Source organism: Procambarus clarkii, chromosome 91 (genome assembly GCF_040958095.1).
Source record: "Procambarus clarkii isolate CNS0578487 chromosome 91, FALCON_Pclarkii_2.0, whole genome shotgun sequence".
Classification (NCBI taxonomy): domain Eukaryota; kingdom Metazoa; phylum Arthropoda; class Malacostraca; order Decapoda; family Cambaridae; genus Procambarus; species Procambarus clarkii.
The window spans coordinates 13,862,484-13,879,656 of NC_091240.1; the positions used below are offsets into that span (position 1 = coordinate 13,862,484).

Consider the following 17,173-nt stretch of genomic DNA (forward strand, 5'->3'; position numbering starts at 1 on the left):
CAGAAGGTAACGGGAACTGTTGAAGAGGGCTCTTTGTGTGACGATGTATTTTTGCTCGCTGGCACTGGAGACATGAGCGAGTCCATCGTTGAACATCGGCATTGATTTCTGGCCATACGACACGCTCCGTTAGTAGTTTCTGGGAAGCACGTACTCCTGGGTGTGCTAGGGAGTGAAATGTTGAGAATGTTTTCCAGCGAAATTGGGCAGGAATGTAGAGCCTAAGTGCTCCCGTCTGTGAGGTGTCACAGATTATACTACCGCCACCTTCCATAGGAATCTCGATGAACCGGAGAGCTGTGTCAGATGTTCGTAATCGCTGCAGATCAGGGTCTTCCCGTTGGGCCTTGCTGATTACACAATAGTCCACCTGAGCTGGGTTTTTCACGATGTGTATTATGGTGGGTCGAGACAGTGCATCGGCTATGACATTGTTAGTTCCTTTGACATGGCAGATATCCGAGGTAAATTAGGAGATAAATCCCAGGTAGTTGGCTACTCGAGGAGAGTGAGCATCACCTTTGGCCGCCAGAGCATAAGTGAGGGGTTTGTGGTCTGTGAGGACATGGAAATTCCGCCCCTCGAGGAAGTACCGGAAATGTTGTATGGCTGAGTAGATGGCGAGCAGTTCCCTATCAAAAGTGCTGTACTTCTCTTCAGTGGGTGACAGGTGCGTTGAAAAGAATGCAATTGGGCACCATTCTCCTTCAATGAGCTGTTGTAGTACAGCACCAATAGCTGTGTTTGAAGTGTCGGTAGAGATTGGTGGGAGCGTCAGACATTGGGTGTGCGAGTAAGGTGAATTCCGCCAGCTTGTGTTTTATGTCGGTGAATGCTGTCTCTGCCTGGGGAGTCCACTCCAACGGAAGACGGGACGTGTGTTTTCGACCACGTAAGAGGTCGTATAAGTGTCGCAAGATGTCTGAACAATGTGGGATGAATCGATGATGATAATTCACTACGCCAAGGAATTCTTGCAACTTCTTTGGAGTGGATGGGCGCTGGAATTCCTTGATTGCCTCGATTTTCTTCTCTAGTGGTTGGACCTCTGCTGCTGACACACGTTGTCCCAAGAAATCTTGCTCTGGAACATGGAAAATACACTTCTCGGAGTTGAGCTGCAAGCCGAAGTTGCGCAGACGGTTGAGGAGGAGTCGGTGGTGTAGCAGAAGTTCTGTTGGTGATGTACTGGCCACCAGCGTTGATCGTTGATCGTCAATATAGGCGTAGCAAAAAGGAAAGTCCTTAACTACTTGGTCGATGAAGCATTGGAATGTCTGGGCTGCATTCCGTAGACCAAAAGGCATCCAGACGAATTCAAACAGTTCAAAGGGTATTGTGATTGCTGTTTTCGGAATGTCTGCTGGTTCTACAGGGATCTGGTGAAATGCCCGCACAAGGTCAATTTAAAAAAAAAAACGGTTGTGTTGCTCAATTCCTGTGAGAAATCCTGGATGTGTGGTATTTGGTAGCGATCCGGCAGAGTACGAACGTTGAGAGCCCTGTAGTCTTTATGATTCATTATACAGTGTTTTCTCTGATATAGCTGTCATATATTAGGATTCTGGCTTTTAGCTAGTGCCCTTTTGACAGGTCAAGAAGAGGAAGCAAACTTTGTGTATCAGTTACTGGGTGACGGAAGCTGCCTCACACGAGGAAATTTGGTGTCTACATCCTAGTTATATCTGGTGGACTAAGCCTGCTGTATAATAAGATAAGGAACCTCTTCAACTTGTGTTTGTTCTCAACACATTTGCGTTTTCAGCCATGTTTCCCCCTTTTTTATCTTTATTTTTATTTGTTCTCAACACATTTTATTCGTTATACTCAATTAGTATTAAGTCTTAGTCATTAATGTTTTTCCTGCCCGAAACGCTTTGCGTAATAGTCGCTTTAGGCATTGTATGTACTAGCTCCATTTATAAATCCATCAAATTATGTAAAATCTCTTGTATGTATGTACCTTACCTGAATAAACATAAGTGTTTACTCGAGTTGGATGTGACAAAGGCTATAGGCCCAGATTTTTTTTTTTTTTAGATATATACAAGAGTTGTTACATTCTTGTACAGCCACTAGTACGCGTAGCGTTTCGGGCAAGTCCTTAATCCTATGGTCCCTGGAATACGATCCCCTGCCGCGAAGAATCGTTTTTTCATCCAAGTACACATTTTACTGTTGCGTTAAACAGAGGCTACAGTTAAGGAATTGCGCCCAGTAAATCCTCCCCGGCCAGGATACGAACCCATGACATAGCGCTCGCGGAACGCCAGGCGAGTGTCTTACCACTACACCACGGAGACTGTCAGATGGAATCTCCCCTTGGATACTAAGGGATCGAGGATCTCCCAGAGGGTATAGAATCGTTTCTCTCAATGTTTGCTGATGATGCAAAAATTATGAGGAGGATTGAAACAGGATGATAGTAGGAGGCTACAGGACGACCTAGACAGACTGAATGAATGGTCCAACAAATGGCTGCTAAAGTTTAACCCGAGTAAATGGAAAGTAATGAAACTAGGCGGTGGAAACAGGAGGGCCAGACACAGGATAATGAATAGGAGATGAAGTACTTAATGAAACGGAAAGAAAGATCTAGGAATTGATATCACACCAAACCTGTCTCCTGAAGCCCACATAAAAAGAATTACGTCTGCGGCATATGCGAGGCTGGCTAACATCAGAACAGCCTTCAGGAATCGTTCAGAATCTTGTATACCACATACGTAAGACCAATCCTGGAGTATGCGACCCCAGCATGGAGCCCGTATCTTGTCAAGCACAAGATGAAGCTGGAAAAAGTTCAGAGGTACGCCGCTAGATTAGTCCCAGAACTAAGAGGCATGAGTTACGAGGAAAGGCTGCAGGAGATGCACCTCACGACACTGGAAGACAGACGTGAGGGGAGACATGATCACTACCTACAAAATCCTCAGGGGAATTGACAGGGGTAGACAAGGATAAACTATTCAACACTGGTGGTAAGCGAAGAAGGGGACACTGCAGGTGGAAACTGAGTACCCAAATGAGCCACAGGGACGTTAAAAAGAACTTTTTCAGTGTCAGAGTAGTTAATGGATGGAATGCATTAGGCAGTGATGTGGTGGAAGCTGACTCCATACACAGTTTTAAATGTAGATATGATAGAGCCCAGTAGGCTCAGGAATCTGTACACTAGTTGATTGACGGTTGAGAGGCGGGACCAAAGAGCCAAAGCTTAACCCCTGCAAGCACAATTAGGGGAGCACATAACATCTCAGACTCGTGAGGTGTGTGATGGTAGGAGGGGCTCTGTGCCCCTGGCTACCGCTCCCGTCCTCCAAACAAAATCCCAAAAGTGATTCCATGCACCCGCCAAACCCCCTGTTTATGAATGAAAAGCGGTTTACACACGACTCACAACTGCTGACGTTCGAACATATCCGGAACAAGTGTTTCACTGACGAATTTTGTTCGAATCACAGCGCTATAAATGCTTCACCCACGTACTACAAATACAAATAATCGCCAACAGAACCTAAACACCTAACCTAACCTAACCTATGCCTATATATGCACAATATGCTAATATATTATAATATTAATTTATACTTGAGAAAATTCCCGTTTTGAATGAACAGCATATTAAAATTTATGAATGCGTCTGTGGGGTCGACTGCTGGATGTAATGGACTTGAGTCGAGGACGGGTTGCCTATACAGTGTCGTATTTCGAAGTATATTTTACCTAAGGCCAAAAATCGTCGTACTAGAAAATGAAAGCGGTTCCTGTACATAATGTCCCATGTTGTGTTCTGGGTCGTCTGGTAGGTTAGGATAAGGGCACTTTAGTACGACAGTTTCTTGACGTTGGGAGCCTTAGGAGACGCATAATAAATATACTTAACTAACTTCTGTTATACCATTTCTCGAATTATAATCTGTTAATAACTTTTCTCTATTTTTTACTGTTGTTTGACATAAGCAGAATTATAGTGTTTTGTTTAAATGCTCTACAAATAAAGTTTGTGATATATGATAATATGTTTAGTTTTTGATCTACACTATGTAATCTTTCATATAGAATATGGTAGCAGCACATTGCTGTATATACCTAAGCTTGTTAATAAAAAAGTTTAAAAAAGGAAAATAACGTTTTCGGTTAAAATAACGTTAACGAATGTTGTTGATGTACAGTTTGTCGAGTTACCCGCGTGTTTGGCAGACTTCACCACATCCTTTTTGGTTTGAAATATATTATAACACACACAACCTAAATGTTGAACTAACTTGTATAATATGAAGTATATTGTATGGGTGGGGAGAGGTGGGTGGAGGAGGAGGGTGAGAGGAGATAAGAGGGGGGAGTAGCGGGAGTGTGAGCAAGTGACGGGTAAGTGTGAGTGCCGCCGCCACCACCACCAGGGACCTCTCACTCTCCGCCTCACGCTACAGGTAACTCTTCCACTCTCACGGCACGCCACACGCCTACCTCACTCTCACCATCCTTACATATCAGTTGGATCATCGGCTTGGTGTTCTTGTTTAAATTGTGGAGTTGTGGGAGTGTGTTGTAGTGTTGTGTCCTTGTATGTTGAGTGGCGGGGGTAGGCCTATACCTTGTGTGTGTGGTTGACTGGTAAGGCTTATGGATTTTACCAGTGGGTAATTTGCTTCATTTAACTCATTCTTGATGGAGTTTCATGTAGCCTGTGGGTGAATCCCTAGTTAAGGCAGCCCATGTTAGGGTGGTCCCCTGTTGTTAGGGCAGCCTACTATTTGTTAGACCTAAACATACATTATTTTATTTTATTTTATTTATTTATATATACAAGAATTCTTACATTCTTGTACAGCCACTAGTAAGGGCAAGTCCTTAATCCTATGTTCCCTAGAATACGACTCCCATGAAGAATCATTTTTACAACCAAGTACCCATTTTACTGTTGAGTTAAACAGAGGCTACAGTTAAGGATTTGCGCCCAGTAAATCCTCCCCGGCCAGGATACGAACCCAGGACAAAGCGCTCAGAGAACGCCAGGGGAGTGTCTTACCACTTCACCACGGAGACTGAATGAACGTGTTCGCTGCCAGAAATTATCGTAAAAGTTCAGGACAATTTGGTGGGTACAGTGTATTCATGAACTAAAATTTGTTGAAATGAGGATAAACATAATATACAATATTTAAAAGTTCACAAATAATACTTAACTTTTAATAATTACAATTTATTGTCTGGGGACAGGCAGCCAGTGTATATATATGCTGCATATTCATTAGGCTTATATTGATGCCACCCCTCCCTCCAGGGTTGAACTGACCAACTCCTGGGTACATATTTACTGCTAGGTGATGTGGGACATTATAGGTGGTAGGAAACGTGCCCCGTGCCCAACCATTTCATTCCCTCCTGGGATTCGAACCTGGAATTCTTAATTGTCTCGATAATATCTATGAATTAATTTTCTTAAAAGATAATACAGAATTATTCAAGTGTTTACTGTAATTTCTAAAAATAATAACAAAATTATATACTGTGAGATCTCGCTAATCCAGACCTTGTTAACCTGGACCTTTGGGGAATCATGACAAAAGCGAGTCCAAGTTTTGTCTCTAGTTTTATCTCAACAGCGGTCAAGCCAAGATCTACCTGCTCCCATGACTATAGGTCAAGTTTGTATTGGTGTTTAGCTCAGTCTACACACAAGGGGACTGACTAATATATACCATAGTTTACACATCTTGTACCATGCTGGGGTGCCGTAATGGAGGATCAGACAACAGGCTCAATTTCAGTTTCAAGTTTTGTCTTCCAAACTTCACTAAACTCTGACAGAAATCTGGATTGCCAAGAGTTTCATCTGGGTTACTGGATGATATCCTACAAAATACTTGTATTTTCTGTTTATATATACTTTGCTTTAAATAATAAATAATAATATATTTAATTACTGTATTAGTACAGTATTATATTATCAGGAGACGTATGCTTACCAGAAGAATCCTTAGCAGTTGGCAGTCAAATCTGACCCTGCTAGTCTACGCTAACCATGAAGTTTTGTTTATGTATTATCAGTATTATATTAGAGGTGGTACCCAGCATTGCTTGGATAATAGAGGCATGTGTTCCGTGTCAATCAGGTTCCCATGTCAACCTGAGCCCATGTTGACTCAGTGCTTGGGTTGACCTAGTGGCTGTGTTGACTCAGTGCTTGGGTTGATCTGGTTCCCGAGTCAACCCAAGCACCTAAAGGTTGTAGCATGTGGGCTGATACCAACCCACTTATGACTGTCAAGATATTCTAAGGTCTTGGTCACCGTCCATCAGTTTCATTGAAGGAGGGGGGATTTTGCAATGAGACCCAACCACTTTTAATAGGATCAATGGGACTGATTCCAACCTACCCATCTACTCCACAGCAATTACCATGCAAAGTTGAGTGAGGGTAGTCCCAAGTTTCTGGGGCTCCAATGTCGGACAGACAGACATCTGTTTTATAGAAGTATTTATTTTATCTGAATTTATCTTGAGAGCACTATATAATCGTTACCAACTTGGAGCCAACTTCTGATAATTACTCACAATGAAGGCTGACCGGGATTAATCATTAAGCAATATAAGCATGTGCCTAGGGCACCTAGCGAAGGGGGCCACCACAGAACAGCTAGCATAGCTGTAGCTTAGGGCACCAAAGGAAGGGAGCACCACATAGTACCAGTACCATAGCTGTAACATTGAACTTTTAAGAAATTCTATTAGTGGCAAGTTTTATTATTAGTGCTGTACCATGTTACACCCAATCAACCAGCTTTAAGCCCATGTCCCATGATCTAGGATAACTTTCTGACAATCATTATATCAGCATGTATACTAGAGTTCAGTATGTTTGACTGTCCTTCCAATGTTTCTCTGTATTAATTTCATTTGTTATATGAGATTGGTTTTAAGGACTTGATCAGTCTTTCTGATTTAAGAAGTAAAAGCAACCTGCTCAATAATAAATAAAGTTATAAATAGGAAACAATAAGCACTACTTTTCATCCTTTGGTCCATGTTATGTTGATATCCTATCCTGTACATATTCAATATTTGAACTCAAAGGTATAGAAGATGTTTTACTTCATACAAATACAATAATATTTTTATTAAAATATTTATTTAAAAAATGATCTACCAACATCAATTTCTGTAGAAAGAGTATTTTCAAATTTGAAAAGTATGCTCGAGATATCACATTAATTTTCGTAGAGATAATATAAGTTCATATTATCATATAATCATTTATCCAAATTTACCCTAAGATCCCTATCTCTAATGGCTAATAGCCTCAACTAGCTGGCGGCTTGTCGAAGGCCCGTATTGTTCCTGAAGATGTTTTCCAATTGGATTTAGAACTGGTGTAATGTCTTTGCATTTAGCATGGCTTTGGTGGGTAGTCAATTCCATGGGTTTATGACTACTTGAGAGGGTTACCCAGCTGTGCCTGGCCCTCTCTCACACACAATCTCTCCCTCATTCATCTCTTTCCCTATCTTCTCCTATCCTGTCTCCTCTCACCACTCTCCTACTTAACCATCATTTTCTCCTATCCTGTCTCCTCTTCTCTTCTCACACTTCTTGCCCCTCTTCGCCCTCTCCCCTTCCCTCTTTAAATTTCCCCCCTTCTACTTTCCTCTCTGCAAATATCCACCTATTCTTTCTTCGCCCCCAACTTCTGTCTTTTTCTGTGTCTGTGTGTTGTCTTTGTATTCTTTTCTCTGCCCTGGGTGACCAGTGCTCTACAGGCCTCTGTCTGTCTCAGTTACAATGCTGAAACTTGGACTTAAGGTTCATCTTATAGGTTAAAATTTGTAAAAAAATAGTTCCATAAGAATCAGATAATAACATCAGATAATAAAAATATAGTTACATTCAGTGCTTGGTTGATTTTCTAACAATATGACTGAATTGTTCAGCTTTAATTATCCTGTCAAAGTTGGGAATTATGGAAATACCTAATGTAACTTATTCCAACTAACAATAAGTCCATACTCTTGTATTTTGCAGCCCATCATGTCTTCAACAAGTCAGAAGCATCGTAATTTTGTGGCCGAGCCCATGGGAGAGAAGGAGGTGACAGAATTAGCAGGAATTGGTCCAGTACTAGGTGACAGACTGTCCAGTAAAGGCTTTGATAAGGCAAGATATAGTTTTATGATATTTTTAACTCTTATAATTGAATTCTCCATAATTATGATTTTTCCCTACACTGTCTCCATGCCAATTCCTCTCTCTGAGCTGAGGTCCCCTCAAAAACTCTCCTGAGCCAGCAGCCAGCATGAGTCTACAGTGACACACTCCACCCACCACGCTCACATTACTTGCTCACCTTCCATGAGCAGTGATCTTTAAAATAAGCTGGTCATTAAGTTGGTGACTAAAGCCAGTGGAAAACCTTGACTCGAGCCACCGCCACCGAGACCAATTTACTGTAACAGAAAAGAACAGACATTAAGCTCAACAGACCACCTCCAAGTAAAAAAGGAAATTAGATAAGATCAATTCTTGTTCTGCTAATTACTAGGTTAACCTTTGTGTTGCTGTTATGGATGGCAAGTGATTGTACTGAGAGGGCCAATAGTACAAGATAAGAGTTCCTAAAATAGTGGCAATAGTTAGGCCCCGGCCCCCAGGGGAAGAATATTCCCAGTAAGTATAATAGTTAGGTTAGAATAAATGTCTGTAGGCTAAGGTAATCCCCTATTCCACACTCAGCAGGATGAAAGGAAAACTCCTATCTTATACCTTATTTATTAACCCCTCTAATAACCCCCCCCATATACATTAATACAGTACAGCTATTTACTTTACCACTCTACCTTACGTTAAACACCTTGGTCCACATAGACAGGATACAAGGTTTACACTTACAAGACTAGGGTAAAGTCTACTGGGAGAAAAGCACTTGCAAGGCTTGAAGCAGCCTGGGGTAGCTATGACCCATGTGGTACCCTAGTCACAATGGAGTATACTTAGTGATGCCAAAACACTGGCTTAAAATACCTCTAAACAAAACACACACCTAGGTAGTAGCATGATACAGTAATGGGTACTTAACTTGTAGAACATAGATTATAAGGAGAGGAGAAAGGAGGGGGAGGAAGACAGAGCCCCACTGGGAGAGTCAGGACGCCACAGCTGCTAGCCAGAGAGAAGAGAGAGCACAGCTGCTTGAGTTGGTTTAAGTATGCTGCCGGGATGGATACTCGGCTGATCATACAGCAGCAATCATCACAAGTTTACTCAGACATTCATTACTGGTTACTTTAATAATTTTAAGAATAGCTGATAATTGGTTCAATATCATATTTAATAATCAACAAGCTCAGATTCTGAATGCTCTGAGAAACAAGATTCATCTTACGTTTGGCAAGGACGACGGGAATACATGCATACCCTAGGTTTAAGGAGCCATGATATCAATGTTATTGTTAATTAAATCTCCTTCTCACATGATCCAATGCTATGAATTAATGTATAGTAATTATTTAGAGCTCAATTGGACCTCTGGTTTCCAACTAAGAACCCAGGGCAAAAAACAGGTGCTGACTCAGCGTGCGTCCCAGACAGTGTTGCTCACAGCTGTCAGGCAGAAGTGGCCACAAAGAGATAATTACCTAATTATTTCAATGTCTCTGATTGATTTTTCACAGTTTTTTTTCTGTAATATTATTCAATAGTGTGTAGTGTAATATATTTATATAATAAAATGAGTGAATCATCGCTGTACTCAAAAATATGGTGTGCATATTGTTGATTTCAATTATGATGTTCATTAGTGAACAAATACTTTTTCAGTTATTACACTATATACACAGGTTATATATAAGTATCTGCATGTTTTATTCACCATAACGAACCACTAAGTTGGTATTATGAGTCAAAAAAGCAACGAGGAGTGACTGCCACACACCAGCCACCCACTCGCTGCCACTCCCTCAATACCTCACTCGCCCACATTCTCCTCCCACCATACTGTTTTTGCTTTTATTCACTATATACAGACGTTATATATAAGTATCTACATTCATGTTCACCATAACGAACCATTTAAGTTGGTATGCTGAGTGGCAGTGGCAGCCCGCCACTGGCTGCCACTCCCTCACCTCACCTGACTCGCCACCATTCTCCCACCGTACTGTTTTTTCTTTTATATACAGACGTTATATATAAGTATCTGCATGTTTTGTTTACCATAGCACACAACTAAGTTTGTATAGTGAGTCCAGACAGTAAAAGATGGTCACACAGAGTCAGCAGACAATGCTACCTCCCTCCCCATCAAGATTTCTCCTCCCACTACAGCGCTAATTATCACAACAATCCTGCTATCAGGAAGCATCGCCTTCAAATGCCATAATATATATGATCATGCTATTATTTAGCTATGATAGTATTATAGAAGACCCCTGACTGATAAAACTGACAAGGATTCTGATAATAGCAGGATTGTGGTGATATTTAGCACTGTGCTCCAAGGAGGGAGGCGTAAGGCTGTGGGAGGGAGGGTTGTGGCGTCGTCTTCTGACTGTGTGTGACCACCTTTTATTGACTGCACTCACCATACCAGCTTAGTGGTTCGCTATAGTGAACACAAACGTAGATACTTGTATATAACGTGTGTATAGAGGGTATAAACAGCAAGAGGAGTAGGTTGGGAGTCGTCATTTTGGTGAGGGAGGTGGCGTCGTCTGCACGATTTATCATGTTTACTGGTGACCACGATGGTCTTTGGGCACCATACCAGTTTACTTGTACAAGTATGGTGAATAAAACGGTTAGATGTTTATATATAATGTGTGTATATAGCGTAATAACACCACAAACAGTATTGTTGGAGGAGAAATATTAGTGCGTCTGGCCTTGAGGGCGGCCGCCACCAGCTGACTGTGTTAGTAGCTATGTCTTTGTGCCTTTACTCACCATACAAGCTTAGATGTACAGTTATGGTGAACAAAACATGTAAATACTTATATGTAACGTCTATATAAAAGCAAAAACAGTATGGTGGGAGGAGAATGGTGGCAAGTCAGGTGAGGTGAGGGAGGGAGAGAGGGAGTGGCAGCCAGTGGCGGGCTGCCACTGCCACTCAGCATACCAACTTAGTGGTTCGTTATGGTGAACACGACTGTAGATACTTATATATGACGTCTGTATATAGTGAATAAAAGCAAAAACAGTAGAGAATGTGGGTGAGTCAGGTGACTTGAGGGAGGGAGGAAGTAGCAGCCAGTGGCGGGCTGCCACTGCCACTCAGTATGCCAACTTAGTGGTTCGTTATGGTGAACACGAATGTAGATACTTATATATAACGTCTGTATATAGTGAATAAAAGCAAAAACAGTATGGTGGGAGGAGAATGTGGGGCGAGTGAGGTGTTGAGGGAGTGAGTGGCTGGCTGGTGTGTGGCGGTCACTCCTCATTACTTTTTGACTCATAATAGCAACTTAATGGTTCGTTATGGTGAACAAAACATGCAGATACTTATGTATAATCTGTGTATATAGTGTAATAACCGACAAAGTATTTGTTCACTGATGAACATAATTGAATCAATTCTCAATTCTGGTGCTCGCTGCTGCTGCTGCTGTGTTCGCTTCAGCTGCTTCTGAGCTGGTGCTGGGTACGGCTGTGCTGGTTGATTTTCTGCTACTAGTTCGTTTAAAATATTGACTCATTTTCATTTGTTTCCTTCCTTTTGTCATGTCCTTGAGACAAATATCTTTCATCATCCTTAGGTGTTGATAAATGCCTGGTAGCTCTGGATTGTCAGTTTGTGAAACAATACCAATGAGTTTTTCAACATGGAACAATGTGTTAGCACATGTAGTAGATTGTAACCTGCTATCATGCTCATCCTCATCTTCCTCTTCATAGTTGTCAATAGTACCAGTAACATTTTGGATGATCTCATCATCTTTTAAATAACCAATGGGTGGATCGACTGCATCAATATCTAACCACTCCTCCACATCATTCAGCGTCAACTCCACCTCACCAGCGACACGCAGTTCTTGATAAATATCATTTGAAAATCCTTCAAAATCCATTTCTTCCTCAGTCACTTCATCAGCATGATCAAGCAACAGGAGTTTTTTCCGACAATTTCTTAGTGTTGACACTTTAACTTCATCCCAAACTTTAGCCCAGTTGTAAATTGCTTCCTTAATTGAGTATTTTTTGTAACGTTCCAGTGTTGCTTGACCTCGCGAATCGGCTCCTTGTCTTTTGTCTTCATCTGACTCAAACACGACCATGATTTCTTTATTCATTCCTCGTTTGTAGTGCCTCTTCATTGCATATATTACACCCATATCCATTGGCTGGATCAGAGAGGTGGTATTAGAAGGCTTATCTGAAAATCTCTTCTGTGCAAAAATGATTTTTGAACCAGTCTACAAAAATATCTCCAGTAAACCAAGCTGTTTTAGAGTTGTAGTAGACCACAGGTAGCTTGTTCATTAAATTTTTCAAAGCACGTGGTTTTTTTTTTTACTTCCCCACAATGGTGGACTTTGTTCTGTGACTTCCGTCTGCATTTGCACACAGCTTGGCAGAAACTTTCTTTGTTTACCTTACGGCCAGGAACACACTCATCTAGCCTAGATGCCAAAGTGTTGTTCTGCAAGCATTTCCAATTAAAGCCTGTTTCATCGGCATTGTTTACCTGAAAACGCCTTAGATCATTTATTATGTAATCATTTAATGATTAATGACTTGATGATCATTAATGAATTATTCTCCACAAACTTTCCTGTTCTTAATATTATGCCTATTCCTAAACCTTTGCAACCATCCTTCACTTGCTCGAAAATCTGCAATGTTCATCTTTTGTGCAAATTTATCTGCTGCCGTCTTAATGGTGTCCTGCGGCGCCCCACAGACCGCTCCTGGTTAAACCATTTATACACAGCTTCGTCTAATTTTGTATTTGTAGAACCTTTTATCGTTTTCCTTTTATTTAATGCACCACTATCACTTGAAGCAAGGAACTACCTAATATCACCTGTCTGTCTCTTGATATCACACACTGTACTTTTCCCAACATTAAATTCTGCTGGCAGCCTAGTAAAGGAGTAGCCACGTTCATGTTTCTCTATTGTCTAATTTCTGTTCAATGGAAAGAAAACGCTTTTTCCTCTTTGTAGATATAGCACAATTAGCAAGCCCTTGAGATGTCTTGTTGTATAATATTAATACAGCTGTAGTAAAAAAATGGTAAATTCCATGATTATTCTTCCACCGACTGACAAACACGTCACTCGCAGACAAAGCTAACGACACTGGGTGCCTACTGTATGAATGCAGACTAGGTCTATACACCCTGCAGTAGGCTGGTATTTAAGCCAGATCCAGTAACATAAATTTCTCTCAAATATTGGATTTACATCAAATTATATATTTTTAGGTTATATATTTAGTTTAGCAACATTATTTGGATAATAAGAGATATAAAAAACTTATTTTAGAACCGATTTATTAATTTTATTATTTCGAGGCCGTAGGTCACTGAACTGTGGCGACGAAATCGAATGAAACACGCATGGTGGTGTGTGTACAAGGATTAGACCCGTTCCCTTGCGCTGGAGTTGTTGTTCCAATAACATAAATAATTTCTCAAATAGCAGATGTCTATCATATTACAGTATATTTTTGGTTTTATTTAGTTTAGTTTAATTAGGATAATAAAGTTATTAAAACACTGGTTTTAGAAATAATTTATTAATCTGAAACTTTCAAAGTCATGAGTCACTGAATGATGACACAGACGAAGAAAAACCAAGTGAGGTTTACAGTACAGTATTCCTTTATCTGTCCACCCTCACTCATCTTGTTTCATCACAGAGTGAGAGTGAGAGGAAAGCTGGCCTAGTGTGAGTGAGAGGAAGGCTGGCTTAGCATGAGAGACAAAAGTTAACGTGTGTTTGATCCAACTTATAAAGATGTACAGTGGCACCTTCAAAAAAAAGATGGAAAAATCTACCTCCAAAATCCAGCCACTTTTAGTTTTAAAGAAATTTGCCATTTTTAGGCTATATCACCAAATTTTTCAGATTTCTCTTGCAAAAAGTGATGAAATAGTTGTTTCTGTATATTTAGACATAAATAACATATATAAATAATAGGTTTGAAATTACTTGATTTAATGAGCCGATAATCCCCTTCCAGAAATTTTTCTTCAAAAATCCAAAATTCAGAGGGAGATCTGGTTGGCAAATTTAGTCCATCGTTTAGAGGAATCTGCTGGATCTGCCAAATCCAGATTTGTTTGGTGCACTTTATAGTATGAGGAATTACCCAAGATAATGCAGACAATTTTCTACATAAGCATTAAACAACGGTGCTTTCTTTTATCAACAGGCATATGTTGTTCTTGGTCAGTTCCTGGTATTGAAGAAGAACAAAGAGCTTTTCATGGATTGGCTGAAGGACACGTGTGGAGCCAATGTGAAGCAAGCTGGAGACTGCCACCAGTGCCTTTCTGATTGGTGTGAAGAATTTTTGTAAACATAACTATTTATATGTACTGTATGTTAACTCTAGAAATTTATAAGCATGAAAACCCCTGGAACTTTACAAATTATTATTTTAGTTCTCAAAATGGTTAATTAAATTGTTTTTTAATATATCAAATTAGACTTTTTGTAAGAGTTTTTAAAACATGCATTGGTAAAATAAAAATGATTTCCGTTATAAATATAGTATGACTGAATTTTCCCCTTGTACTGTTTTGCGTTTTACTAAGAACTGTTGATGTTTAACAAATTTATTCCCATTGTCTTTTATCATCTTAAAAGCAGTTGATAGTGGAAAGAATATATTGTACTTTATATATTATATATAATTACATTATACTTATAATTTTAATATAATTATATATTATACTGTATATATATGTATATATAATTTGACAAACTAGCTTCTTGCTTGTACTGTATTGTATACTAATGTTTTTGGCAGCACAGTATCTAAATATTTGTGAAACAGGTTTAATGTACAGGGTACATTATGTTACAAGGTTGTTATGCAGTATATATATATATATATGCGAACAAGCCTGAATGGTCCCCAGGACAATATGCAACTGAAAACTCACACCCCAGAAGTGACTCGAACCCATACTCCCAGATGCCACGCAACTGGTATGTACAAGACGCCTTAATCCACTTGACCATCACGACCGGACATAATGAGGTGATAGCCGAGGCTATTTGAACCACCCCACCGCCGGCACTTGGATAGTAATCTTGGGCATAGCATTTTACCAAATCGCCTCATTCTTTGGGGCACACGTGAGGAACACAAATGCGAACAAGCCTGAATTCAAATAGCCTCGGTGGTTCAAATAGCCTCGGCTATCACCTCATTATGTCCGGTCGTGATGGTCAAGTGGATTAAGGCGTCTTGTACATACCAGTTGCGTGGCATCTGGGAGTATGGGTTCGAGTCACTTCTGGGGTGTGAGTTTTCAGTTATATATATATATATATATATATATATATATATAAACCCCTTCACTACACAAATAAGAGATATCTCGGTTGACCGAGATGTGTTATTTGTTTGTATATTGGAAGAGTAAAATATTGCTCGCGGTAACCTGGGTAGCAAATGAACACTCCGAGGCCTCCAATGAGCATCCACCATCTTGAAAAAAAAAGTATTTGCAGGTGGGCTCAGTTTCAAGTGAGCAATCATGGCTGACAAACTTGCTTCTAGCTCCCAGTCTCCGATGGGGTCACATGGTTGAAAAATCACTCTGAGGATGAACTTACTGATGAAATGTATCAAGAGGACCCTGGTAGTGATGTTTATGACCCAAAACCCAATAATGATCTAACAATGATGGGACACAAGTGATAGACATTGATGAGGACAATACAATGAGGATATCCAGTACGTGGATCACACCACCACTGCTGCCATGTCCCAGGTTAACACCACTGCCACAGTGTTCTGTAAATCATATAAGTTATTGGGATCACTTTAAAATTTTAACTCTGTATTCCCTAGAACCCAGGCGGGAGATACATAATTTACAGTTGGAAAATATTAAAAGGGCTGGTGGTCCCAAATCTGCACACAAAAATAGCACTGCATGAGATTAGGAGGCATGTTATGATGTGCAAAATAGCCTTATTAGAATTTTTTATAAATATGCTTAGAGAGGACTTCTTAACATTAAGGGGCCCAAGACTGTAAAAAGACACTCCCGTTACACACAAGGGGCATAACTGGCTAACTTCTCACAGTGCTATGAGAACTTGATAAACACCTTTAAAGGATACCTGATCAATCAGGCTGTGAGCAGCCTGGATGACCAGACCACCAACCAGAGGGCCTGGTCACAGACCAGGCCGTGGGGAATGTTGATCCTCTGAATGATTAGGAGAGGTGACAAGTCGCCAATATACGTCATTCTTAAAAAAGACGAATATCTGGCGAAAATGAACCTCCTACTCTCTGACCAAACTAAATTCCAAAGGGTAACGAAGGACACTACAGCCGAATTGAAAGCAAAGGTCAACAAATTGATCGAAACTGTGAACGCCAAGAAATCTGGAAACACCTGCCAAAGATTATTGGGGAATACAAACCTGGATACGCGTATGGAAATGTCAAGACACACAAGCTTGGAAACCCACTTCGGCCAATCATCAGCCAGATATCCACACCCACGTACAGACTGGCGAAGCGACTCAACGGCTTGCTGACTCCTTATGTCCCTTGCGTCTTCAGCCTGAAGTCTCCAAAGGAATTTGTTGACTTACTGCGGGGAATACGGGCCACAGGGATAAGAGCCTCGTTGGATGTAGAATCACTGTTTTCCAACGTACCTGTGGATGAAACAATCAGAATGATAGCGGACAGAGTGTATCGTGATCCGGCCTGTACTCCTCTTGACATACTCCAAATGAATAACAAAAACTGGAACTCAACTCAGAATGTATCAGGTTCATGATTTGTACCAAGAGAAACAACCGGCACTTTCCTGCACCGTGGGAGGTTACACCCTTTCCAGTTTTAATCCCTCCCTTTCCACCCAAGAAGCAAATTAGAGATCAGCCCAAGCTTCGTCTTGAGGCAAAGCTCAACGCCTTAAGCCATACTGATGCTCTGTCCACAGAGCATTCTCTCTCTCAAATCATATACA

The 17,173-nt window shown here is 40.6% G+C and overlaps 1 protein-coding gene across 3 annotated transcripts; it reads left to right on the plus strand.

The window, feature by feature from the left end:
• The first annotated feature begins 4,201 nt into the window (after nucleotides 1-4,201).
• On the plus strand, nucleotides 4,202-14,716 carry baf (barrier to autointegration factor). 3 transcript variants are annotated; one of them, XM_069318820.1, is made up of 3 exons: nucleotides 4,202-4,223; nucleotides 8,026-8,157; nucleotides 14,380-14,716. In XM_069318820.1, exons 2-3 carry the CDS (start codon nucleotides 8,032-8,034, stop codon nucleotides 14,524-14,526), a joined length of 273 nt encoding a protein of 90 aa, XP_069174921.1. In that variant the 5' UTR covers nucleotides 4,202-4,223; nucleotides 8,026-8,031; the 3' UTR covers nucleotides 14,527-14,716. The 3 variants fall into 3 exon arrangements, with proteins under 3 accessions (XP_069174921.1, XP_045624054.1, XP_045624055.1); XM_045768098.2 differs by lacking the exon at nucleotides 4,202-4,223 and adding an exon at nucleotides 4,278-4,433; XM_045768099.2 differs by lacking the exon at nucleotides 4,202-4,223 and adding an exon at nucleotides 4,464-4,617.
• The last annotated feature ends 2,457 nt before the right edge of the window (nucleotides 14,717-17,173 follow it).